Below are 26783 nucleotides of genomic sequence, written 5' to 3' on the forward strand. Positions count from 1 at the left end.
AGTGCCAAGAGGACAGGGCCAGGCTCTTTCCAGTGGTGCCCAGCGACAGGATAAGGGGCAACAGGCACAAACCGCAACACAGGAACTTCCATCTGAATGTGAGAATAACTTCTTTACTTTGGGGGTGACAGAGCACTGGGGCAGGCTGCCCAGAGAGGCTGTGGGGTCTCCTGCTCTGGAGACATTCAGAACCCGCCTGGACGCAATCCTGTGCAACCAGCTCTAGGTGAACCTGCTTTAGCGCAGGGGGTTGCACTAGATGATCTCCAGAGGTCCCTTCCAACCCTGACCAGTCTGTGATTCATAAGCATGTGTACATGCCTGGGCATCTAAGAAATGGAAGGGAAAATATACACTAAAATTATTGGGAAGAAAGTTATGGTATTATTGTGGGGTATGAGAAGCATGTACATGGCAAAAAACTGAAGAGTTCGTGGTGGAGGGCCATATTTTTTTATATCCATTTTTTTGTGGGATACTAGAAGTTTGTGGGGGTGATGACCAGGGTTAATTTATAAGAAAATAAGCCTTCCTGTTTCTACTAGTTGTGGGTCAATTTATTCTCCTAGGAGGAATCTTCTTTTTCTTAACATTTGATTCAGATGGTCTTTTACATTTGGGTAGAAGCAAATAGATCTCAACTGAAATTATAGGACTGTCAGCAAAAATAGCTTTATCCGCCTGTATAGGTTTCTACAAGCTGTTACTGTAATTTACCAGTGGAATCTTTCATTTCCAGGCAGATCATTGCAATCCTTACGATACTGTCTAAATTCGTTAATTTGCAGTGCCTTCTGAGATAGGCAAAAGGTCAATCTCAGGCACCCAAAGATTTTGCTTTTAGGTGGGGCGAGGATTTTGTTACAGGCAATTGCTAGCAATATGTATGCAAATACTCTGTATCTCTCCCATATACAAGGTATGTACTTGCTGGAAAAAATGCAAATATGTACTTTGCCTTACCACAGTATTTCCTATAGGACAAACTAAACCCAAAATTTATTACTGTCTTGGCCCTTACTATAAATACTTCTGTTCGTACAGTGTTATAAAGTTCTCAGTCTACCAACTAAATCCCAACATGGATCTTAAATATATATTTCTGTGTCTAAATGGTGAGAATTTGAATGTTTTCATCGTAATTATTTTTGTCTGCTTCTGCATATTTTTTCTCTCAGGAAATTTCAAATCTTGCTCATGTTGTTTAATGAGCTGGCTGGTCAAGCATCTGATGCCCCGGTGGGAACGTTCAAAGTCACTGAACACATTTTTACTTAAATGCTGCTGACATTTCTGTCTGTTTGATTTAATGTACATTTTCCATAGTTAGATTACCAATCAGATGGAGCATAGTACAATCATTCCTCTGTGCTGTAAACGCGCGCGCATCCGGACAGAAGTGAGCTTTTTGCTGTTGGTCCACATGACAAGACTGTTTTCAGATTCTGCTGGCATTCAGGAAGACTTTAAAAGTCAGTTTAAATTAGAAATAAAATTTTGAATCTCTAATGAAAATTCTAAGTACAGAATTGGTCTGTGGTATTTTATTATCAGCCCATTTCAGGTGCAGAGCCTCTCTGTTTTGTTATAACCTGGTAGAACTAGGCTATTACAAACCATGAAGTATTTGGTGTAGAGTTCTGCATGCTACATTGTCTGACACAGTCAAATGCTAAAGGCCTCAAAATTTTGAATTTATAAATATCCATATTTATATTTAATTTCTTTCTGTTCAGAGATCTTAAAATGTTTGCCATCTGCATGCTTTCTACCCTTGCTGTGAATCATGTAAGTATTAATGATAGGGCTTTTGACTAATTATTAATGAATTTGTTCTGTGAAAATCAAAACTCTAAATAGTTTTTGCTTCTCATGGAAGTTCAGCATTCTTCCTACTTTTGCCCAGAAGGCACCTCTTTTCATGCTAAAGGTAAAAAGATAACAACATTGCACCACTGAAAAGTCCATGTATTTCAGATGTCCTCTTCATCCATTTTGGTTCTTTTGGGGGCCAATGCCTGCAAGCCCAAAATTTCTTGGGGATCTTGTCTTCCCTGCCCTCCTTCTGTCTTTATCAGGCAATAAGTAAACTGATAAACATTTTCAAGAGGAGGCAGTTTATAGGATCTGTCTTTTGGCTGGCAGCAATTATACCCCAAACTGTCATATATAGGTCTGTCTCGTGCACTGAGTTAAACCAATGATACGTCCCAGAAAACTACACTAAGCCCCGAACTGATGTGGATTTTGATGCTATACAGAGGTGTCTTTTAAGTTGATATATGTATGTCATAACAGTTCCAATTTTCCTGCAAAAAACGGAGTAAGTCGTTCTGCTGAAAGAGGAGAGTGGCTCCTGGTCACGTGATTGCCAAATGATCCACATAAAACCTCGTCCCTAGTTTCTGACGTATGCTGAGGATAAAGATCCTTTTTACCTTCTTTCCCAATAACAGATTGTTGAGGTAGCAGTATTTTCCTACTGAAGGTGCCTGAAAAATTAGCGTCTTCTAATTTATTCTTGCTTTTCCTGTAGGAAAGTAAAAAAACCCAAACAACAAACCAAACAACTTTGCAGACTGAAAGAGAAAAATACCATTATATGGTGAGGCAGAGGGAGAATCCTGTAATTTTGACATCTTAATCTCAGAGCTGTTCATGAGACATGAACAAACAGAGGGCATGTCAGCAATTATTTTATTTCTGTGAGGTTTTTGAGTATAGCATGTTGAAGTTAGCCTAAGATTACCAGGGGGTAGGTAAGTTTTCAAGGATCTAATTATTGACTCTATTAAAAAAAAAACCAACCCAACAAAAAGAAACAAAACAAAACCCATGGGCTGGATCTTTTAGCACTTAATTCTACACCTTAAAGTAGGTACAACTGTGTCAGGAAGCACTTTGCAAGCTGGTTTGCACAATTCATTGCTGGCGTGCAGCCAGTGATCAGAGCTGTAGCCCAGCTTGCTAGCTGCCAGTGTTCTGTTGTGTAGGAAGGGAGCCCAAAATAGCGTGCCTTCTTACAACCTCCCTTCAGGGTGCTTTAACGATTTTGCAAAGGTCAGTAGAAACAAGTATCAATTAAAGTAGCTTTGTGTCTGCCTTTAATGTATGCTCTTACAGGCAGTGGAGAACAAAGTTGCTTTGAATGTGATTCTGCCACCTCTTTCCTAGGAATACTCTGTGAAGTTTTGGCTGTCTGTGAGCAGCCAAGGCAAGGTGATTTGCTGATGTCTCACAGGTCAACATTAAGCTAGCCCAGCTGAGTAGGCTAAAAATGCTGTCTTGGTCAGTTGGCTCCAGCAGGAGTCGTATCATCACGTGTATTCATTTAGTAGCCTGCGATAAAATGAACATGCCCTTAGAACTGGAAATATCCTGTCTGGCTTCCAGTCATTTGATCTGCTCACAAGCACAGTCTCTCTTGAATATTCTGCTTGGTTTATAAATCGGTCAAAAGATAAAATATCCTGATGGTAGATAATGAACATATTTATGAGATGGATCTGGGAAAAAAAAGTCGAGCAGAGGATTTTGAATTTTGCTTTCATTTAAAGATGAAGCAGAGTTTCACTGGGAGGTTTAGTGACAACTTGATATAATTTAGACAGTGATCTATCTGAAGAAACATTAATGTTAATTAAAGTGGTATTGGAGAACTTCAGCAGATGACAGCAGCCAAGCTGGCTACAAGATATTTTTAGAAAATTGACTTCATTGCATTCAGTGTGACTCATTTATTAAAGTAACAGATGAATCAATAGCTCAGCTTCTTATGACAGTCACTGAATGTGGAACTGTATATAAAGACTGTGTTCATATCTTTGGTTAGAATACAAGTTATAAAAGCCAATCTATATTGATTCAGTCCAAGTGCACAAGTGTCTTGGACATGATGTAGTTGTGCACTAATAATCCAATGAGTCCATTGGCACATGCATGTATACAGGGGCACAAGGGAAATCCAGTCAGAAGTCCAAACTAACTGTATGAAAAATAACACTGTGATAATTTTAACCTTATATCCAGAATAAATGTTTAAAAATGAGAAATTAAGTTTCTGTTTTAGATAGAGTATTGAAACACAGCAAACAGCTCATAAAAGGAGAACATTAAAATAATGGATAGTTTGTTGTTTTAACAGAGTTGTAATTTATTTATTTTTAAGTTTTGCGTTCTTGAGCTCTCTTCCCATTTGGGTTGTGGTTCATTGACTCTTGCCTCCTTTTGAGCACAGTTCTTCCTAGTGTTTAACTTTCCTTAACCTGGATGAATTTCAGGTTTTCCCTCCTCAATGATACTCTGCTTTAATTTGTGAAGTAGTAAAGCTTCCATCTGTTCCAATACAACCGTATTGGCCTCACTTCAGTTTATTTCCTCTATTTTGCTGATTTCTTAGGTTGCTATAGAAACCTTGCTTTCCACATTCTCCGAAACATTTTTGTGAACTTCCTGCGAACCCAGTCTATGCATTATATGTCAACCTGAGATGCACTTTTTTCCAAGAAGTTTCCTAAAAAAGATGCAAAGTTTCTATTCTTTCACAAACTCCTGTGCAAGTTGTTGTATAAGATTTATTATTTTCTAATTAGTTTTATGGATCTATATCCTGTCTTTTCTGATTATCTCCTCAAAGACCTTCACCAGTTTAGCCCAATATAAGGTGTGGTTCTTTGTTTTTATTGTGTCAGCTCTGATTTCTACATCTAGGAATAATTTCACTCCTCTTCTGCAAAGCTATTAGACACCTCAGTTCTCTGTATTACATGCAGGGTATGGCGCAGACCTGATGAGGCTGATGTTTACTGAAATTTGAATATAAATTGTGGAACCTTTCAGAGATTATCTGTTACATATAGATGTGAAAAATTAAAGCTAACTAGTATTTAAAATAATTTCATTATTAAATAGTCTGGCTTGCTATAGTGTGAAAATACTGCAGTTTGGGAGAGACAGACGGTGCAATAGGTCTCTCTAGATGAAGTTTGTGACTGTCTTTTCAGCTTGCTGGCAATACCTGGCTGTATATTTACCTTTGCTCTTGGTTGGGTCTGTATTTGTTCTGAGACAAAATGTCATTTATATTGTAGGATGCTGTGTCTTTTGTTGTTCAACTAGAGAAAACTGTAATAAAATCTATAATAAAACTAAAATATGAGAAAGATGAAGAGTGAATCTGCACAAAAATTGGGTCCCTGATGAACTGAATTCTGGCCCTTCTAACATGTTCTTTGCTGCATTATATTCTGGAGTACAAAGCCCACAGTACTTAATGTATACTCATGCTAGCTGGTGCCTTGCTTTTCTGATCACAGTGTAAAAAGCAGACTGTTTTTAAATTTTATCTGTATGTTATTGTTCACTACTCACAGGCTGCCAAATAGGCAGCTTAAAACCTTTTATCTCATAGATACATTATTATATAGTAAAACCAAAAAATCTGTTCCTCACATATACTTATGAAGACTTCAGGCTGTGTTAACTAGTTCCTCCCAGTGTGTGTGACACCTTTAAACTTCTGTGAAACTCACACCTAAACTTTATACACAGTCAAATGTCTGTTATGTCCTCTATGGTACCGGAGTTAACTAGCAATCTGCTGTGGTGGATCTGTCTTCCAGGAGTTATAAGATGGAGTGAAACCTTAATGTTATGAAATGAAGGTAGTATAGACTTCCTTAGAAAACCTTCATTTCAGCTCCTAGGTATTTATAGAATTGTATACATGTGTCTGGTTCTATTTCAGTTTCAAATGTGTTGTTATATGTGTAGCCTGGATTTTCAAGCTAAAGTTTTTAGTCTGTGATTGAAAATGTATTAAGATTGGTATGGTGAGCTGGAGCTATAGGTGAGTGATTGTTTATTTAAACAGTAACATAACTTTCTCTTTAAAAAATGTGGAATTGTAACTGACGTTTTACTTTAAATGGTGCTACCATTTGGACTGCAACTTGGCAGATTCAGCGTATGTTAAACTCTTGACATAAAATTTTGCAGATGTATTTGCAGAAAATGATGCTAATTAATGGTTTAAGCAAGCCTGATGAGTTTACTGAGTCAATTATTTTGATTTTTAAATTTTTTTCCTGATGTATTCCAAGAAAGTGCTTAATAGCTGTGCCAAGGGTGGCCAATAAAGAAGCCTGCCAGGTTTCCTGGCTGGTGGAGTGCTGGCAGCAGAGGCCCTGTTATCCATTTCTGCTAGAGGGTAGGAAGTCAATGAAGTTATTTTTTGGGTACTCCAGAGTGCGGACATGAATGGATCTGTAAGAACTGAATAAAAAATGTTTTCTTACAGATATCATTTCAATAGCAATAGTCATGTGCAGTGATAACATGCACTGAAGGAAGCAATCCTTCATCATGATGTTAAAACAAATTTTTGTAGCTATCCCTGAAAACACTATTTGAACAAAGGTCAGGTATAGTGAAGAATAGAAGCTCATATTTGTACTTGCACTGGCAAAAAAAAGTTTCGATTCTCTTCAACTTTCAACTCCATTGATGATTAGTATCAATGCTGTAATCTCTGGACCTTGTCTCTACCTTGGAAATCATAGGTGATATCACATGGAGCAGTGGTGGCCTTCACACTTGACTTTTCCTATGCAGACTTAATCTTCTGTCTAAAGCCTTCAAACTCTTAATTTCTGAGAGTGACTTAAATGTAGAGATGTGGAAAGGAAGGACTTGTGGGGAAAATCTTACTGTATTTTCCATGTTACTCTCTCCTCCTCTTTTTAGGTTGAGAAAACGGTATGTATAATAATATCAAGATTTAATACAAGGAAATATATCTGCATAGAAATACTGAAAATTCCAATACTAGGGAAGATTAAACAAATGCACATTTGATAGCTGCCTACTGCTTTACAATAAATAGTTTCTTATGTGATTTCCTTTTCTGTAGGACCCAGAAAATTACTAGTGTTGCTGTGCAGAGCCAGCAGGGAGGTCATTAGTGCAGTTATATTTTTAGGTCTGAATTGTCACTATCAATGATACTGCTTTATATATAGTGAAATAGTAAAATAAAAGAAGCCATGTCTGCACGTCTCTGGGGAAAATGTAATATTTACCACCATTTATACTACATGCTATTCATACGTCTTCAGTATGTGAACTGTTCTTTACCATTAATTTCTGCAGAATGTAGACAAGTTCAGTAAGTTCAATGTGGAACAAACCCCTCTGTTTTTCTATATCAATGCCAACTATTGTGCATAACCCACTTTTTATTACCAGTCATGAACTGCAGAGACTTTTCCAACATGGAAGCCATAAACTGTGTGGTTTGTGAGGTCTGTACCTGCACGTCTAATTAAAAAAAATATCAATTTATAGAATTGAATTTGGATGCATTTAAGATTGTATAGCAGCTTAGCGAAATACTGAATACAAAGCACATAAGGCTTCAAGTGTTTACCCATATGACTTAGACAACAAACAAGAAATTGTAGAATATGATGACTGATGGCTGTTAATATAAAGAATAATATCCTGCTGATGGTAATTCTGCTTGGTTGACCTAATTCTTGTCTTTCAGACTATGAAGGACACCATGTTTCTAATGTTTAATCACATTAAATTTTTTCATTGGATAAAGAAATGAAAGGTTGTTTTTTTGCTGCTGTTGTGGGGCTTGATGGCTTTTACCTCTACATTGGGAGGAATGTTTGTGTTGTGGAACAAGTCATGACACCATTTGCATGCTGTGTTTTGTATTACTGATTTTAAGAATATTTTTCTTCTGATTTTAGAGAATATTATTTTTCTCCTTATTTCAGGTTGGGTGGGACTATATCTGCATACAAGATAGTGCCAGACGAAATAGAAGAAATCAAGGTACAGTATTACTGCCTTTGAACACTGAATTTCTTTACTTGAAAAATTACACAAATATTACATTAAAAAGCCATGTTATTTCTTGGTTTGAAGTGTATCATGGGGGAAAAAGTATCTAAAGTAAAATTATTAGATCCATATTTAGGCATCCAAAATAGAATTATTATTTTTACAAGTACAGATTATCTTCAGCTTAAGATGACTTCAGTAGGGTTTGCTTGATGCCAAAAACTTGTGTAATTCAGCATATTTCTGTTTTGTTACCTGAACAGAAATGCAGGACTAGTGTGTATATTGAGTTACATTTTCATAACAAAAGTAAGTGTAAATGTAGTTCATTTTACTTTTGAGATCAGAAGCACATCCATGTTTTTTCAATATTATCTGTCTTAAGAAGGGGATCGTATGAAGTTACTGGTACTCAGAATCATTAAAAGCTCTGTGATTTTGGGACATGACAACAAAAAATACAGGTTTACTTTCAATGCAATGTGCATTACAACAAAATTCACTTTAGTGGAGTCCACTCATGGAAAGTACTTCAGCAATTTGTATGAATGTTGTTCTTCAGTGGAGTAAAAGATGGGTACTAGGTGGGAATTTGCCTAGATCTGGTAGCTTGGTCTATGTAGCTGGTTCTTTATGTGATTGGTAGTCATCAGTCTGATGTATTGCTTGCTCATTGTGATTACTTAACCTATTGTGCTGTTTCATACACTCATTTTCAGCTGTGCAAAGGAGTCAAAAGTAGTTTAAAATCTAGTAAAGGGAACTGGTTGCATAATCATCTGATCTAGATAGGACTTCACAGTGTGTAAAGTTGTGAGGATTTATTCCTCCTCAATTAGCGTCAAACCCACTGTAAGCAAGTACAGTGACTGCCTGTATCTGTATCAGTCGAAGTTATTACACTGTCGTGATCAAAATTCTTTTCTCTCCTCTGAGTTTCATGCACACATCTGTCTTGAATTATCAAAAGGATCATGATTTCTTAGGGTAGGTCCAGTGTTTAGAGTTTGGTATTAGAAAGAAAGAAAAAAATTTCAAAACTCAGTAGTGTTATGTAGTGTTTTCACTTTCAGAGAACTGCACCAAAACTATAAAAACAAAAATGACAAAAACCCTAAACCATAATCTTTCTTCTTTAATATAAGAAATCCAGATTCGCTGACATTTTGCTGATGTTGAAGATGCAGAAAAAGAAGCAAATATTTCTGGTTTTGTTGTGTAAACTGAGTTCAGTGAACAAAGTAAGATGGAGTACTGGGAAATAAGAAATACTTTTATTTTTAGGAACTTACGGTATTAGGCAAGACCAGTAGTCAGAGGAATGTGTTTTCCCCTCCACCTGTGAAGAAGGCCTATTCTGATTTGTCAGCTCTTTCTTAATCAGCTGATGTTAAAATGCCTGAGATCCTAGGAAACAGCAAGGGATGGGTTGGTTACTCATTGATCTCAGTTGTGCCAGCTTCTAAGAGAGGAGGGAGGACTGTACTGTTCGAAGTCAGAACTATTTGAAGTGTTTGGAAAAAATCGCCTCCTTTACTTGTTTCTGGTAGTTGTCTTGTCTTGTTCAGGTAATGGGCTTTTTGTGGTTGTGACTGAAGTCAGCCCACTTCTCACACCTTAAATGATTGAACTTCTCAAGCTGTAATACAATAGGTTTTGTTCATATGAAATAAGGCACTACTGGAAGATGTGAGGACACGCCAGCAGTGAGTATAATGAACAAATCTGTATTGCATATGGAAAAGTATTCTTTTGTATATATGTGTTTTTAGTATCAGTTGGCAAACAGGGAGACTAAGTATCCTTGCGGTAAATGTAGGGAGAGTCTTAACTTCTGAAAGGTTCTCCAAGCAGATTTTGAATAGAAAAAGGGGAGAGGAGGAAATAAAAGAGAAAGCAAATGAGATTATTGGAATGCTACTTCTAGAGAGGACAGAATCTTCTTCCATGCACAACGCCTCACAATTAACTCTCTCCTATTTAAACATGAAATATATAAGGTGTTTAATTTGATGAACTATGCAAGAATAGCTCCATTTTTAATATATAGTGTAAGTTGACAGGTTGATGAGTTATATTCACAGGAGTTGGAATATTCATGTTTTCTGATAGTCCTTACAAAGTAAACTGCTTGCTTAAATGGCAAAAGAGGGTACTTTTATCAGACAGAGACCAATAATTGCTATGGCAAATAAATAAGTCTCTTTGAAAGCATTTCCATTTATTCTAGAAAAAGTAGTAGATTAACCTCTTTTACAGCTCAAAATAATTTATGAGGAAAACATGTATTGATTTTGTTAATTTGTGCAATTACATCTTAGGTAGAACACCACTGGTAAGCCAAGACTGTATCTCTGAATTTATAGAACAGGAAAAGCTCTGTAAGCCTTAATATACTTGCCAGTTGAAAACTATCTTTAGAAGATTAATGAAATGAATGTTTCTAAATGTATTAGTAATGTAAAAAATAACCTGTATGTTTTTTATATATATATAAAAAGTGTCAATTTATTTGGCCATGTTGCAATACTCAGCAAATTCTAAGATGTCTCTATAATGTTTCCATTCTGGAGTGTTTAGTGTAAGTGTGATTTTACTATGTGTATATATGTACTGTGAGATCATATATGGTTCATGTATCTAGAATATTGCCTGTACATGTATGTACCTATTTCTTTGACTGGATATATGTGTCAGTGTTGGGTATAATCAAAGCAGTGAATCCCACTTACCAAAATAAAGTGTGTCTGGCATGCTTATAGGCATATGAATTAGGAGTATTTATGGAAGAAGTGATAGTATGTACCCTAGCTACCCTCAAGCACCTTAGCAAGGTTAGGAAGAATTGTGTGGAACCAATCACCACTATGGTTCCTCAGCATCTATGTCAGTCTGAAATGGAGTGTGATGCAGCTTACCTTCTCAAGATTTTTGTCATAGGTGCTTAGGTTCCCAACATGAGTGTGCTCAACAGGTAAACTGTATGACGATACCATCACAGGCTTTCCCCCCTGAAAACTTTTCTAGAAGGTAGAAATGTCTTCTATCACAGGATCTTCAGGACCAATGCTTCCATAAGAGAAGCTCTCAGAGGAGGAAAAACTGAGTGAATGCCTAAATGGATGTATAGCCATCTACATTTCTGTCATTTCTCTACACCAGTTTAAGCAATGACACTGCATTTTCAGTACCTGCTGGTTTTAAAATACTGCAGGAACTGATGGAGACAGTAAATAGAGGAATTACAGCATATTTCTGAGAAAGTGTGTAAGTTTCGACTTTCTCTAGAAGTTTATTCTTGTCAGAATTATTTGTCCTGTAAGCAAGGAGCTTTTCAAACATGCAAAAACACATGGGCAGATTTCAGCCTTGCTTCTTGTCCATGGTAGTAGTATGTTGTGCCTAAAGGAGAGGTCTTCCAAGACAAATAATTTCATGTACATAGGGACAGGTGAGCATATCGGGCAACCCTGGTTTTGAAGAACATCTTCTGATTGGAAATTAAAGCAATTGCATTTGAGAGGAAAATAATGTCAGCAAACAACATTTCTTTATTTTTGGTTAATGACATTAATGACAAAATACAATTTCTATTACAATGTGGAGTTTGCCTTGACTGAAGAACAATTTATGCCTGTTACCAATGAGGGAAAGTTTGTGTGATATGCCTGTGGGTAGTTTTATATGTCAACAGTAGCATCTTACAGTTTATAATACCATGAGAGATGTTCTTTTTGGTTTCAGCATTCTTTCATTACAAAATAATTGCATGATGTTGTGAAGGATTGTTATTCTACAGGAAGACTTGGTGAATGAGTAGACCACTCCTTAACAGATTTCTAAAAAAATACTTGGTTTGCTAGGATTTGCAAATCAAAAGCAGAAAGGAATTTAAATTATTTTTAAAGTGTTTTCCCATATGCTTTTCATGTAGGCACATGCATGCATCTCGGTCTCAAGACCAGAAATGAATTTGGCAGCAGGTGTTCAATTCATAAAAGCAGTACACACAAGAAAGACATTGCCATTGTATTTCATTCTTTTGAAATTGTACTTGTACAAGGCAGATATTTCCAGTGTAGGGAACAAGGTTAAATGGTTACCTCCTCTAGTAGTTAATATTAAGAAATCTTCTTAGAAAATTTTCTTAGTACTGGTTGTAAATTTGTAGATTTAGATATAAAGCAGTTCTGGAGGAAGGTGGGATTTTTTTTTTTTTTGTTCCATTATCCATCCTTTCACACAGAGGCATACTGTGTGCTCCTCAAAGAATAGTCGTAATTGTTCTATAGTTGCTCTTTAAATGAAAGCACATATGCATAAAGTATGAAAGGGTACATTTAAGACTACAGACCTTTTCCCCTGAATAATGACAGAATATCTCTCTTTTTTGCTTTAGAAGTATGCGTTCACTTAATAGTTTATTATATGAAAATCCTCTTCACGAATAGCTGAAACACATTCCTCTCGGATTGTCTTAGGTCTGTGAAGCAACAAGCTCCAGTGATGAAGATCCAAGAGTAGAAAATTATAAACAACATGTGAGAGAGGGAAGTAGCCAGAAGGGAAATGGAGAACCTTTTCTTAGAGATCAGTTGCTATAGAGGATTTAGGAACTAATGAGTTGTTAACTTTTTCACGCAATATTATCTAGAAATATCTTATGAACAAAGTAAGCTAATTTCAGTGTCAGTGAGCTGCATTTCAGAGTGAAGTTGGACACTGACGTCAAAAGTCTGTACCTTTGAAGTTACTACAGATAAAATTAGTCTATTCAGAGACTGAGCGCATGTGGTTTGTAGACCTTGTGGTATATACCCACAGAATACTGTATGTCAGAATTTGTTCTTTATGCCAGTAGGAGTTACTGATGAAACTCATGCAACCTCTGTGTGCAGCCAAGAGACACTGGCCTAGAGCCTTCAAAGCATTTTTATGTTTATCAATGTATGGAAAAAGTAAGTTGCAGTTTGTCATCAAGTTCTGGTTTATAGTCCTGTATCAAAAAATCAGGAATGAAAGAAAGGTAGTCATTAGCACTGTGGTGGATAGCCCGTAAGAACAGAATTGTGGTTCAAAATATTCAGACTTCGCAAAACTGGCTTTGTATCTTGATAGTGGGTGGTGGGGCACTTAAATATTTCTTGCATCTTCTACAGAATCAACAATGCATTACATAATCGAAGAGATGTGCTGTTATCCTAGTTTTGCATAGGAGTTTAAGTCCTAGGTCTGATTTATTTCATTATTTCCCTGATGTTCATCTGCTAAGTATATCAGCATTTGCTGAGGGTCTCCACAAAAAGTTTCTCCAAGGTTTATAATGCCAGGCATCACAATTTGCTGAGATTATTGCTCTGTGTATCTGTGTGGATCCAGCACAAAGGAAAAATAGATTTCTCTTCCGTGACCTTTCAGAATCAGAGTTTTTTGAAGAGGGTTCAGCTGTTTAAAGTATTTGCTGCCGCCAGTACCATTACTGAGAAATGTAAAGTACCAAGAAGCTTTACTATTTACCTTGCAGGAAGGGCAATTCTGGTTCTCAGTTTTTCTGCCAATGTTTTCCTTCTTCTACCAGTCAGATTAGAATTACTAACTGATGGCACAAGAGCTCCTACTGAGTAACATGACATAAAAGGATATTATCAATTGAATATCTAATAAGTATTAACAAATAGGATCTCCATAGACTCCAAAGCTTACAGATACATGTTCAGAAAGATTTAAAGGCAATGTGTGATGATCATATGTTCTTCCATTAGATTACTAATGCTGCACTGTGTGTTGGCTAAAACTGAGGGCTTGTCTTTTAACTCTCTTAACATGCCCCCAGAAGGCAGTTTCATTGTGCTCCTGCAGACAGGAAAAGAAAAGGGTTTGCAAGTGTCCCAAACAGTAACAAAAAATAGATGTTACATTGAGATCTCAATTTAGTGTATGAAATCCCTGAAAAACTTCCAGATTTGGATCTCCTACTTGGTTCTCAGGTTTCTGTAAGGAAGGCTTTCATATGGCCGTGAATCCATCTAGGACAATTGAGAAGTGGAACGTGTTCGAACAGCTTTAAGTCTTACTGTATTTTCCTGTAATTAAATTTTACCTGGTGTACACACAGATTTCTTCCTGAGTTAATTTTTAAATCCTGCATTAGCAGAGTCAATCACTGATTACTATTCTTTTTCAAGCTACATATGACTTACAAAAAATTTAATAAATTACATTGTTTAGATGACAGAGCTTTTGAGTTTTTACTTGCTGTATTAATCCTTAAATGCTTAAATGATCTTGCAGACTTTTGTTGTTTCCGTGCTGGAAAGAATGAGATCTGTGTGTGAGATAATGTAACAAAATAATGAAAAACATTATAGGAAACAAAAAATTACATTCCTGTATTTGTTTGTCTGAGTGTATGCATTCATGCTGTAAGTACATTCATAGAGTTACTTAGGCTAGAGATTTACATCCCTTGCAGTATTGATAATGTGCTTTTAACTTTTTGTCCCCCCATGCCATGCATTTGTGCTCCATACTTTCAGTTCTTGTCAACAGCTGATTATATTATATTGTATTGTATTGTATTGGTTTTAGGTGATGGTGATTTCATTATCTGTTGTGTTATGTCAGGGTTTTTTGTTGTTGTTGTTTTACGTTGGTTTTGTTTCTTCTAAAACTGTTTTTTATTTTTTTCCGGAAAGTGCAGTCTGTGTTACATTAGGTTGTGGCTTAGAATCTGGGGTTTTGGTGCCAAGCATGGCTGTACAAGCCTGAACCGCTGTCTAGGCACGCTTTCACACCACCGAAATATGACAGTTTTGTAAAAATGCCTTTTCTATTGTGGGATTTATTTTCCCCACCTATGAAGTGGTAGTTGTGGATATCAGGTTTGACTCAATTGTTTTATTTCTGCTCAGATAGGTTTGAGACTCTTTTTGCTTGAAGAACATGACTGTTCTCTGTGCTAATGGCTATTGCTATCTCAAGCTTTTATATAGGAACTCCTTAGGGAGTACTCGCTGAAAGGGGCTTTTCATCTGTTCCTCTCATCTTTGGTGGATGATGGAGACTCACTGCAGACGCAGACCTCTCAACCAAAAAAAGTCTGCACAAAAAAGAATGTAGAAAGAGATATGGCTGAAGTGTCTGTATTGCTGTTCCCTGATTATTGATTGGACAACAGGATTCACCCGTGCCTTTGTCAATCTTCCCTGGCATTTGATGGGATTTCTATTAGGCCCAGACATTTGCTGCCATTAACAGTGTTACAGACATGCTCTGGGTTTGCTCTTTGCCTTGCTGCTTCTGTACTGTTTTGAGAGACGTGTATGATATAAACCAAGCAACCAGGGCAGGAGAAGCCGAGCATCCGTCCACTCTTTTTGGCATCTGGCACTGAAAAGGCCAATCGACTTTTTTTGATTGGAAGAGACACTAGCAAGCATCTGGAGGTGGCCCAAATTTTTTTACATCTGTTAGTGATCAAACTCTGATCACTGTTACGGACTGCTCAGTGTATCACAAGCACTCTTCTGCTTTCCTGGCAAGGACATCAAATGCCTAGATGCTCTGGGTGAAGAAGCATACTCACTAACTTCCCACATGAAAATAGAAATTGTCTCTTCTTGTTTTTGTGCTGTCTTCCATCTTATGTTTCATAGGCTCAGTGGCCTTGGAGACAGCATGGCTCCAGAAATGACAAAGGAGACCACCTCAGCAAGCTACCTTCATCTTACAAGCTTTCTTGAATATAAAGATGCTGAAGCATTCTTATTAATTCATGTTCTAATGTGTGAAGGATTCAAACTAACACATTTTATATTTTACTGTGAAATTTGGTCTTATGAACATCCAAAATAAGTTTAGCCTGTGTTTTGCAGATCATGGAATATTACAGCATGGCGAAGGGAAGGGCAGGAGGATAGTGCATCCATTTAATTTGAAATGCCATGCCATTGACATAAAAACATTTTAGTAATATTTTAGTAATATTTTTATTTACATTCCAAAGCAAACAAAATAGTTCTGTAGTTCTCCTGCAAAGAGAAAAGTATCTGTAGATGAAAAAAGAAAAATAGCTGAAAATTACATGACAAACCAGTATGTTGTTGATCTTTCAAGCCTTTCTGATTACCAAGCATTTAGGCATTCTCGGTGTTGTTGCCATTAAGAGGGGGACATTAATGTGTATCAGATTTTTCATTACCACAGTCCTGTACGTCTATTAAATCTTTCTTCACTAAATACTTTAGAAACGAACAAGAGATTTCAAATCTCTTGTTCTTTTCCCACATAAAAAATATCTGCTTCTCTCTGTGGCCATAGAAACCAATTTTCTCTGACTCCTTCCTGGCTTTCTTTCCTTTTCCATATTTGCTAAATACATACCTGTGTAAGTCATGACCTGAAACCCTGTTACGTCTTGGGGCATCTTCTTACTTGCTCTTACATAGTTCTTGTGCTTTTCGTTTGACCCAGTATACTGGACAATGCTTTCAGTGGCATCTGTTCTCACTGGAAAAGTCACTTCTTTAAACGGGATCTCACTTAGCCTGAATGAGAGGAGAAAATAGCTCAGCTTTGTTAAGCAGCAGATAGCTTCTTGCAAGTATAAAAGTAAATCAAATTTATATAGAAGCCCTAATAATTTTCCATATGACCTGTTACATTAAGTTTTGTTTCATTATATTTACCCTATAAGAATGTATGCTGGTGACTTTTTTGAGATCTATGAAGGAAATTTCATGTTGTCCTGTCATAATTGATTAGGGGCTTGACTGAGTTTGAGGGAGTTCTACAGTGTGATCTTTTCTTGTAGTAAATAGACTTCTGAAAGTTCCTGCCTTTTATTATTGTCAAAATAGATGAATACTGGTACTATATACATAGAAAGAAAGGAGATCAGTTGCTTTGTTTTGTTTTTTTTTTTTTAAACCTTCAGGCTATACAGCTATTTACAGGTAATGTCTTAGTGAATTATGAAAATTATTATTTGTAGATAAATGAAATATAACTGCAAATAGGGACATTGAGATACCGAGTGACTGGGCGACAAACCATCTGAGGAAATTCAGTGAAGGTAAATCTTAAGTGACGTGTATGGGAGGTGTGAAAAAAATCCTAAATTTGCATATAAAATGCAGTCTGATTGGATGATTGTGATCCAAGAATGAGGTCTGAGAAGTGTGCTGTGCTGGTTACTACTAGCTCAGTGTTCAGGACAAACTGAAGGGGCAAGGGGGGAAAACTGTAAGTAATTGTTAGGAAGGGAACCCAGACCACAGTGCGTAACTTTTTTAGTTATGTGTGAGCCTCTGGTGTCCTACCATATACAATGGTGTGTGAAGGACCGGTCCCCTAATCGGAAAAAATGACACAGTAGGGCTGAAAAACATTTGGAGTCAGATTATAGAATTATCAATTTTATAGAAGCACTTCCATATGAGGAACAGATAAAGTGTTACTTGGTTTTTGTAAGTTTGGTTTCCAGTCAAATTGTTGTTTTACTTCTGTGCCTGTCATAGTTTTCTGAACATCACCCAGCATTCAAAATTTCGTATGAGCTGTATATAAAATTGCTTAAAACCACAGAAATGTATCTTGAACACATTAGTATCTTAATTAAGATCCTCTTGACAACACGTTGTTAAAAGGATCCAGAAAAAAATTGCAGGAAGAGGTCTATTCCACATTAAAAAATACTATATAGCAACAGTTTTAAGTAAGGAAGCCCAGATATGTTAACAGGCTGAAAGGAATTCTCCCCCTGAAGTCTGCTCCTGTAACACAAGCACACAGGAGAAAAAAGCTTTCTCAAGAGCTTTCTCTGTGTTTTTCTGAGATAAAAAGCCTTATTGTGTTAATTAGCATTGATAACCACCATATTTTATATGGTTGTTTAGTTTGTGTGAGCCGTAGTTAATGGAACTGCTTCTCTTCATTGCTTTTGTGTAAGGGAACTAAGAAGTGATGCCACAGGGTGAGGAGAAGACAGACACGAGTGCAGGGTGCAGGTGTTGCCTGAATGAGGTGGGTCCATCTTGGCTCAGGCAGCAGATTCCTAAGTGGGACTGTTGTGGACAAATTATCTCAGAGAGCTATGGTTGTAACAAAAGCCAGTTATTTTTGCCATGGTGTGCGGAGACAACACTGATAATGTATTTGTTTGGACAACAGCAGTATTACATATTTGGGTGCAAGAGAAAGTAGTTTGCTAAACAGAATGTTTTGATATTACAGTACACATAATGTAATTTGCTGTGGCCAAAGTCACAATGTTTGCTGTTCTGGGATATCTCTGAGCTCCCTATGGACATGTTTCCTAGCATGTGCCTATCTAGGCAAGAAAAATGATTCTGTTCAAGTTAAATGCTAATATAAGATTAAAGTTTAATGTTTCTCTTTTTCATTTTCCCTGTGCTTTGATGTTCTTTTTTTGAATACCCCCATGATAAAATAGCTAGCATTTTGATTTTACTTAGTGTAATACTGTTTCTGTACCTTTCAATTATAGTAGGATTTCAGAAATGGTGTGCCTTAATTGTCCTCAGAGAAATGTATAAGGGAGAGAATGCCACTGAATCATCAAAGTTCAGTAAAGGTGCAGTGGTTGGAGAGTTTTGTTTTATTAAATATTCTTATATAAAAAATACACAAAGATTTCTAGGATTGTTCTGTCAGAAACAATTTCAGTTGCCTCATCGTTCTGACAAGATTGGGTGAAATGTTAAGACTGCAAAGGTAACACGTATATTTGCTTTCACCATTTCTGCATAGACTAATATTTCTATTTTCTCTTATTATTTATCACCTGCTTTGTTACTATTGTTATGCTCTGGCGAAATAGCCTTGTATTTTAAAATATTGTGACAGTTTCAATATGTTGCTTCAGTAGCATGGTGACATTAGGCTCTCTATTAACAAATAGGTTGATCCCCTATGGAAATTTATACTGCTCAGTCTTGTCATTTTAAAGGGTTGTTCTGCATTCTCACCAGTGAAGCGGTAATGGTAGTTGAACATAATTTAAAATAATACCTAACATTCATCGTTCTTGAAAATGAAGCTATGTATCTGAAAATACCTTATGAAGATAAGAGTTTAACATCAAGACATTTTAAAATTCTTGTCCTTTGATAAAACAGAAACCAACCATTCTTTATATATTTGAAGCAAGGAACGTGTTCTATATATTGATAAATATTGCTAGGGAATAACACTATATAAAAGAGGCAGTGTGTAAAAATAAATCTGAGTGTCATTTGGGACACTGAAGCTAACACTTTAGTTTTACGGAGTATCTGAAGGCTGCAAAAGGCAACAGACAATTATCCTCAGGCTGTTTTGAAGGAAAGATGCCTAAGTTTAAAATCAGGGAACTGAAAAGAACTGCTTTACATACAAAAGCTCTAAATGTCTCCAAGTATTGTTCAGAACTGTGAATGTTTCTGTACGTGAGGAAACCAAAGGAGTGGTGGTGTTTCAAAAATGAAAAATGGGTATTTGTGAAGTATTATGCTCTTAACTGTAATTAAAGCTTTCACAAGCACAATAATCTCATGAGTAGACTTCTGAGAGACCCAACAAAAGAAAGAGGCAACAATAGTGCACAGATAAATGGTAATTACAAGGTTTTCTGTGAATAAATCCTTTCTGCAACCCTAACTATGGAAAACATTTAGGACACACGTGCTGATCATTCAGCCAATACTTGATCTATAGGCACGAAGCTTTAATCGTTGTGGCACAGTTCCCTACTTTTGCCATTTTGCTATAAGTAAAACAACTGATACAGCTCATGCATCTGGGTACCCAGTCACTTTTAGAATATATTTTTATATTTAAATATTCTGTGTGAAGTAACATAGAGATTTTAATGTAATTGTGTGTCTTTGAAGAATATTTTGTAATTTCAGTATTTTTTGCACGATTTTAATACCTTAAAGTCTTTTAAAAGCCCTACATTTGAACAAATAATATTTTAGCAGAGACATAGTCTTGACAACAGGCTGAGCTAATTATGTTGCAGTTAATCTAAAAACATGGCAATCTCATAATATACAAACTGAAAAATAAAAGGGAAAAATAATGGTTTTCCTTTGTGGTGGAATAAATAGCTAATTTCAGACTAGCTTTTGTTGAAACCATTTTTAAATACACTCAGTTAGATCTCTACCAATGAAAACAATATTGGACATGTTTGAGCACTTAAATTGCCTTCTAAGGATAGCTAAATAATCCAGAAAGAAAACTAAAGGAGATTTTCTTTCTATCATAATTATGTATTTTGAGTATACTTGAAACATGGGATGAACATGTGATCAACTATCTTCAACTTTCATCTTTTTTTGTGGTCTTAATTATAAGAAACTGTTCTATCATAGAATCATAAATCATTTAGGTTGGAAAAGACCTTTAAGATCATCAAGACCACCCATTAACTCAGGACTGCCAAGTCTAAACCCTGTCCCTAAGCACAGCATCTACACATCTTTTATCTCCAGGGATGGTGACACAACTTCCCTGGGCAGCCTGTTCCAATGCTGGGCAACCCAGTGAAGAGATTTCCCCTAATATCCAATCTAAATCTCCCCTGGAGCAACTTGAGGCCCTTTTCTCTTGTCTTATCACTTGTTCCTTGGGAGAAGAGAATGACACCCCCCTCGCTACAGCCTCCTTTTAGGTAGCTGTGGAGAGCCATAAGGTCTCCCCTGAGCCTCCTTTGTTCCCTTAGCCGCTCCTTACAGGACTTGTTCTCCAGACCCTTCCCCAGCTCTGTTGCCCTTCTCTGGACACATCATCAACAAGCACAACGTAATTCTTCAGAATTAACAAATTGGGTACAAGTTCTTTTTCTCTGATTGCGCACTTAATGTATTTTGCTTAAGTCACTTCAACTTGTAGGTTTCAAAATCAGGAAGAAGATGCAGTGCTTCGAGATCACTGACATTGTCTAAATCAGGGGTCCTCAAACTACAGCCTGCGGGCTGGGTACAGCCCCCCAGGGTCCTCAATCCGGCCTCCAGTATTTATAGACCCCCCCGCCACCCTCCTACCGGGGGTTGGGGCGGGGGGGGGAAGCAAGCAGCCGCAGGTGACTGCCTGCCACTTCATCCGCGCGCCGGCCCCTGTTTAAAAAGTTTGAGGAGCCCTGGTCTAAATAGTGAGTCTATTTTACACACAGGGTGGCTAATAGCTTACAAATGCCTCCCAAAATAAAAAAAAAAAAAAAAAATAATTAAAATTGTTACTGTTGTAGAAACAATCTTTCTGCTGTCACTTCTAGGAAGGGTTGATTTAAGATGGTTCTTGAGATTGTTGCTGTTTCTCTTATACAAAACTTCTCATGAAAACCTGATTTACCCCTCTCCTCCATCTTAGCTTATCTTCAGGGTACTGAAGGTAACATCCAAAGTAGAGTTTGCAAAAGAATTAAACATTTTCTTGTCAAAACTCAGTCAAACAGTGAAATCTATCCAAGAAACAGAGTTTACTAATCAGAAGTTTTCTCCAAGTAGGTCAATGAGAAATTTAGTATCTCCCTACAAGAATAGTCATGATAATAAAAGGAGCCCAAAGGGATTATGTCTGTTTATTCTGTTAGCCTGCAATTATTTCTTGAGCAAAATAGTATTCTTTTGTAAGTACTGTAAATGAGGATGGTCACATGTCAACTTGCTAGGTATGACTTTCAACTGGGTACATTTAAATTAGGTAGTAGTCTGCTTTTCTGTGCCTCAGTTTTATCATTATTATTATCAGTTTTTTTCTAAAGGTTCAAAAATACATGAAACTCAAGTTTTCCACAATCCAAGGAATGGGATAGAAAAGGACCTGTCTGATGAAAAATGTTTTTCTCTGTATAGTTGGGGTTTTTTGTAGAGCTGTATACTGCTCATTCCAACGAAATATATTTGCTGTAGCCAATGCTCTTATGATGTTTTCTTTGAGATGTTTTGGAGTTTGAGTGACAGACAAAAAATGATTAGATTTACCTACTAAAAATATCTCTGCTTTTGGAGTTAGACAGAAGTGAAACAGCAGCTAGAGACTTAATGGACTACTAAATGACCTGTGACATTTAGGAAAGAATAGCTACAGTGGCTTGGCAATTGGCTTAATTTTTTTAATTTTTTTCAGAGTTGATCAGTATGGTTGGTTACAGCTCCAAAACCAAAAATTCTAAGTGGAGAAAAGTGTCAAATACTGTGCTTAGATTCATGGGTACAAATGTAAAAGCTCTTGAAATACTGCTGCTACAGAATTGTTAGATTGCTGGTAGACCTGATCTTTAATCACAAATTTATAACTCTCAGCGGAAGAAAAAAATCTTTGATCTCTTTTTAAAGTCTTCAAATATCACAGATATTAATATTACCAGGCATGGAGAGAGGACTTTTTACAGGACAGAAGAAACTTCTTTAGTAATTTCAACTCCTTCTGTAGAGTCAGAGTGCTATAATGAAAAGGGAATTCTGTTTGTGTGTGTGTGTGTGTGTGTGTGTGTGCTGCACTGGGGCGGGAGTGAGGGAGAGGGAGGGTGCCAGGTTCTTTCTGGATCTCAGTAAGAAAGGCCTGACAACAAATGGCTTAATATCTGCTTTAATAAGGCAGATTAAGAGGAGGAATATAGGTAGCAAATAAATCTTACTCCCTTCAGATGCTGGGAACCGTGTGTTTGTGCAGCATCGGATCAATCCCTGGATAGATTTCTCCACTCATGAGAAATTATTGCTACACTTTCAGGTAAAGGAACGGCCACACTGGTGGTGGAATCACCAGTACTGACTGGGAGCTGCCTACCGCTCCTCTATTACAGTGAGGTGGCTGAGTCTGTCCTTGGCCAAGGATTTGTGCAGCATGGTGTGGTCCTGAAAGCCACGCTAGATGTGGAGCACAGCACACCTGCTGTGGGAACTGCAGGGGAACCGTTTGGTGGATCACTTGACTCCTTGGTGTGCAATGGTCTCCCGGCCAGGGTCACTACGATGTTAGAAACATTTTAAATAGAATATTGTGTGGTCCTGAATTTCTGGAGGGCATTGCCCAGCTCTTGCTCACAGTTAAAATGTGTTGCATGGTCTCCTTCATCCACTAATTCCACCTACTCTCTCTTACTGAAAATACTACCTGAATGACTCTGCTGCCTGTGTAGGCTCTTCATCACTCTCCAGCACTAAAGTAGCAATTGTCACTACAAGGGAAAGCAGTAGTTCAGAGATAACATATACTGCATGCATCATAATCCTCAAAGTAGAATGTGTGGGAGATGGTACAACTCTTTGAAAGGGGCAATATGATATTTTTAATTATTGAGATGATGCCTTTATTCTATAATTGCACTGAGTAGATGACTGTAATCTGATTTTAACATGTCCAGAAAGGTAAGTTTTGCAATTAAAAACCCAAAAATTGCTTATGTAAACATTTTCATGACACAGACCATATGGTAGAATAATAATAATAATATTATTGCAGATGATACGCAGTCAAAAATACTCATTATTTCTTATGCAACTTTTTTTTGAAGTATATAACTAACTCGGGATTCTTGTAAAGGCTACCATGTGTGTATTCTTCTATTGTTAAAATAAGAAACAAGTGCTTCCTAGTCCAGAGGGTCTTCCATGGTTTCACAGCTCTAGAAATTACTCATGCTTTAGCAAGGAGGGTTCTGTTCCTGTGAAGCAGCAGACATTTCTGTACATAACCTCCACTGCCTGTTTGATTTGAGCACATTAGTAACAATGGGAATGATCTTTTTTCACTAGAACCTGCTGTACCTACAACTGTACTCCTTAAACATTTCCATAATTACTGAGTCTCACTGATTATCCTTTTGGAAAACTACTTAAAAGAGTGTATGTATTCTCTCTCCATTTTTTCTCAAGGGAAACGGGAGAGAGGCATAAATACCCATTTATGAAAGTATGATTAATTGTGATATTTGTATATTAATTGTGACATTTAAATTGATGTTGTCTTCTAGATATTTATGAAGGTGAAATGTAAACTTCAGATAAAGTGAAAGCAATTTCAAAGTAAATTTGAAAAATACTTTCTGAAATACATTATCTCAAAAGGATTACTTATGGTGAGAAATGTCTGCTAAGTTTAACACAATAGAAATCATTTGAGGTTTAGAATTTAAGAAACCATTTTCTTTAAAAGGACACTTAAGATTTGATTTGTCTTATGCTAAGTAGTTAGAGTTTATAAATCATTGATTCCTCTTAAAACAGACTTCATAAGGGTTTTACTCATTGACAACTGTTCCCTCAATGCTGCAGCTTTTTGTTTTGGCAGAGATCTTGATTTTGCAACTGAATCACATGGTACAAATATATTCATTGCCAGAACACTTAATTAACTAAGCTATCATTCATTCAAGATTAAGTGTTAAGATTACCTGTATAGATTGCATGCTTAGTGCAAGCATTTCTTACTCTGGAATTAGCAGTGTTTGTTTGAAAAATCTGTCATAGAACCAATAGCTGCAAAAAGAACCACAGTGTTGGAAATTGTGAGACTGGAAAGGATTTTGAATATACCAAGACTTTCTCTGCAGCAGTCAAGAGCCTCAATATGATCACTGCGAGCATTTGTAAGGGTTGCTTTTCCTTTAACAGAAAGCGTACTTTTCTCATTCTGGTAGTACTGATTAGTATTTCTTTTATGATTCTTATGTTTTATCAAGTGAAGTTTGACATATGTCTTTACAAAACCAAGAGATGACAAGTGATTCTGCCCAGAATCATCCTTTCCAGCTCTTTTCATGTATTGCATTGAATTTTATTAATGTCCTGGTTAGCTTCTATGGCTTTGTTAACATTCTGAGACTAGTTTGAGCTTCTATGAAGCAGTTGTTATTAAGCTTCTGTCTGCTCCATTTGCAGCATTAGGCTGACTTCTTACAAAGTTGTTTCCACCTCAGTTCAAAGGGATAGACATTTTTTATTTTATAAATATAATCCCTGTCATGTAATAGAGTGTTAGCGTATCTTTCTGTGTGTAATAATTTCCAAGAATTTAGGACCTTAGAAACAATGGAGATTACAATACAAAGAATTCTGCAAAAATGCTGTAGCTTGTTTGACGCTCTGCACATTATTTTGCCTAAGAGATTTCCAATACTCATAAAGGCATGTATGAACAACCTTAGTATCCTGGTGGATTTTAGCTTCATTTATACCAGCTGCAGAAACAGTTGGAAGGTGATTTTGAAATCTCTTTAGGATTTTGAATGCTTTTATTACCACCTGATTCCAAGTAATTTTGTTTGCATGTATCAAGAATAAATGAACATCTTTTAAAAATGTTCCAAAAGAGAAATGACCAGAAAGTTTCAGCTTTTAGGGAAGGAAGTCTGTCTGATGTGAGTTGTTCTGCATCAGGTTTTCTCCTGAGTATAATAGTCAGTTGAAATCTTTGATTGCAGTGGGATCAGCTAATGCTAAGACACCTCTGCAAGCTGCAATGGAAGCAGGAGATAGCTCATCAAATTCTATGGTAACAGCTTTCACCTAGTATTGTGTAATAGCTATAATCCTATGGGCCTATAAGTGAGATTCTGCATAGACTGAATCCTGAACAGGTCTTCCCTTTGAAGAGGATGGCCTTTTTAGTTCAGTAATGGATTGTCTTATACGTGCCTAAAGGTTCTTTCACTACATTTTAGTCTTTGGATGCTTATACTCCAGAGTTCAGGAATAAACAATAACCTAATCAGCAAGCCAGCCTATTACTAGTTCTTTCTATTACTTTTCTATTGTGCTCTGTCTCTATAAGAAAACAGCAAGGGCTCATAGGGAAAAGAATTTTTTCTGTAATGATCACAGTTATTTATTTTTCATTGCCTTCAGCAGGTGTCAACGTGTTGTTTGCATTAAGAACCATCAATGAATCTCAATTGATTTTTATACTTCCCTTACCCCTTTTGAGAATCATTTGCAGGGTCTCCAAGATTGCTTGTACTCAACAGATAATGGGAGAAGTTCAGACAGTCTAATCAGTTCCAGAATACTCCAATCTCCTTTCCTTTCTTCCATAAACCTTTATCCCCATTGTTTGTATATCCCTATCACAAGCAGGATGTCCGTACCTTCCTTATATTTGCAGAACTAAAGGACACTGCTTAGTTTTGGATAAAGGGACTTTCTTCCTGATGGTTTTTTATCTTCGAGAAGCTAAGTCTAGCATTGATTATTAAACCTGGAAGGTCATTTACCATCTAAAAGCGGTACTCTGTAATTTGTTCCTTATTTGTCTGTAGTAGTAATTTTACCTGGGGAAAAATAAGTATCTTTGCATGCTCACAGGTGGTGACCTGATTTGTACAAGAATCCTTTCTCCGTCAGCTCACACATAACTTTGAGGGTTCCCTACAAATACTTTTTTATTTTGCACTGTGGTAGGAGGATAAATACAGATAATTCCCATCTAATTTATATTCAGGAAAGAGATTTTATTACTTGCTTGGTGGGCCTCACCAGGGCAAAAAAACACTTCTCAAATGATCTGAACAGTGCCAGGACAATCATGGATCAACAGTAAGGTCATGCCTGTCATTGTTAGGTCACACAGCCTGTACATGCACTGGTTGGCTGACACACCTTACATTTAATTCAAGCATTATAATGAGGTGTTACAGAATGAATACAGCTGATAGTAACCTTAAAATCTCTCAGCTGGTAGGGGGATCCAGTGCAAATATGTAGAGATGTCAGTAGTGATGGTTTCTTCGTTGGAAAAGAGGGACATCTAGTAAATGCTGCTAGACAGAATTGGAGAGCTGTTCTGTATCCATACACTGATGATCAGAGCAGTGAATTTTGGATGAATAGCACCATCATAGTGCACTGCATAAGCAAGCAGGGAGGTGCTAGATCCATCCGTTTGTAATGACTCCCATCTATGGAATTGTTGTGCTTGCCATA

The 26783-nt window shown here is 36.8% G+C and overlaps 1 protein-coding gene across 10 annotated transcripts in view; it reads left to right on the forward strand.

Annotated features, from left to right (window-relative positions):
* The window catches only part of GPHN (gephyrin), a 290823-nt gene that overhangs the window by 110037 nt on the left and 154003 nt on the right, over window positions 1-26783 (forward strand). For all 10 annotated transcript variants that reach the window (XM_080396441.1, XM_080396439.1, XM_080396435.1 and 7 more), the window contains exon 3: window positions 7788-7845. In XM_080396441.1, the coding sequence (XP_080252567.1) occupies window positions 7788-7845 (58 nt within the window). The remainder of the gene's footprint in view (window positions 1-7787; window positions 7846-26783) is intronic.

The sequence above is a fragment of the Falco punctatus genome, assembly GCF_963210335.1.
Source record: "Falco punctatus genome assembly, chromosome: 7".
NCBI lineage: Eukaryota > Metazoa > Chordata > Aves > Falconiformes > Falconidae > Falco > Falco punctatus.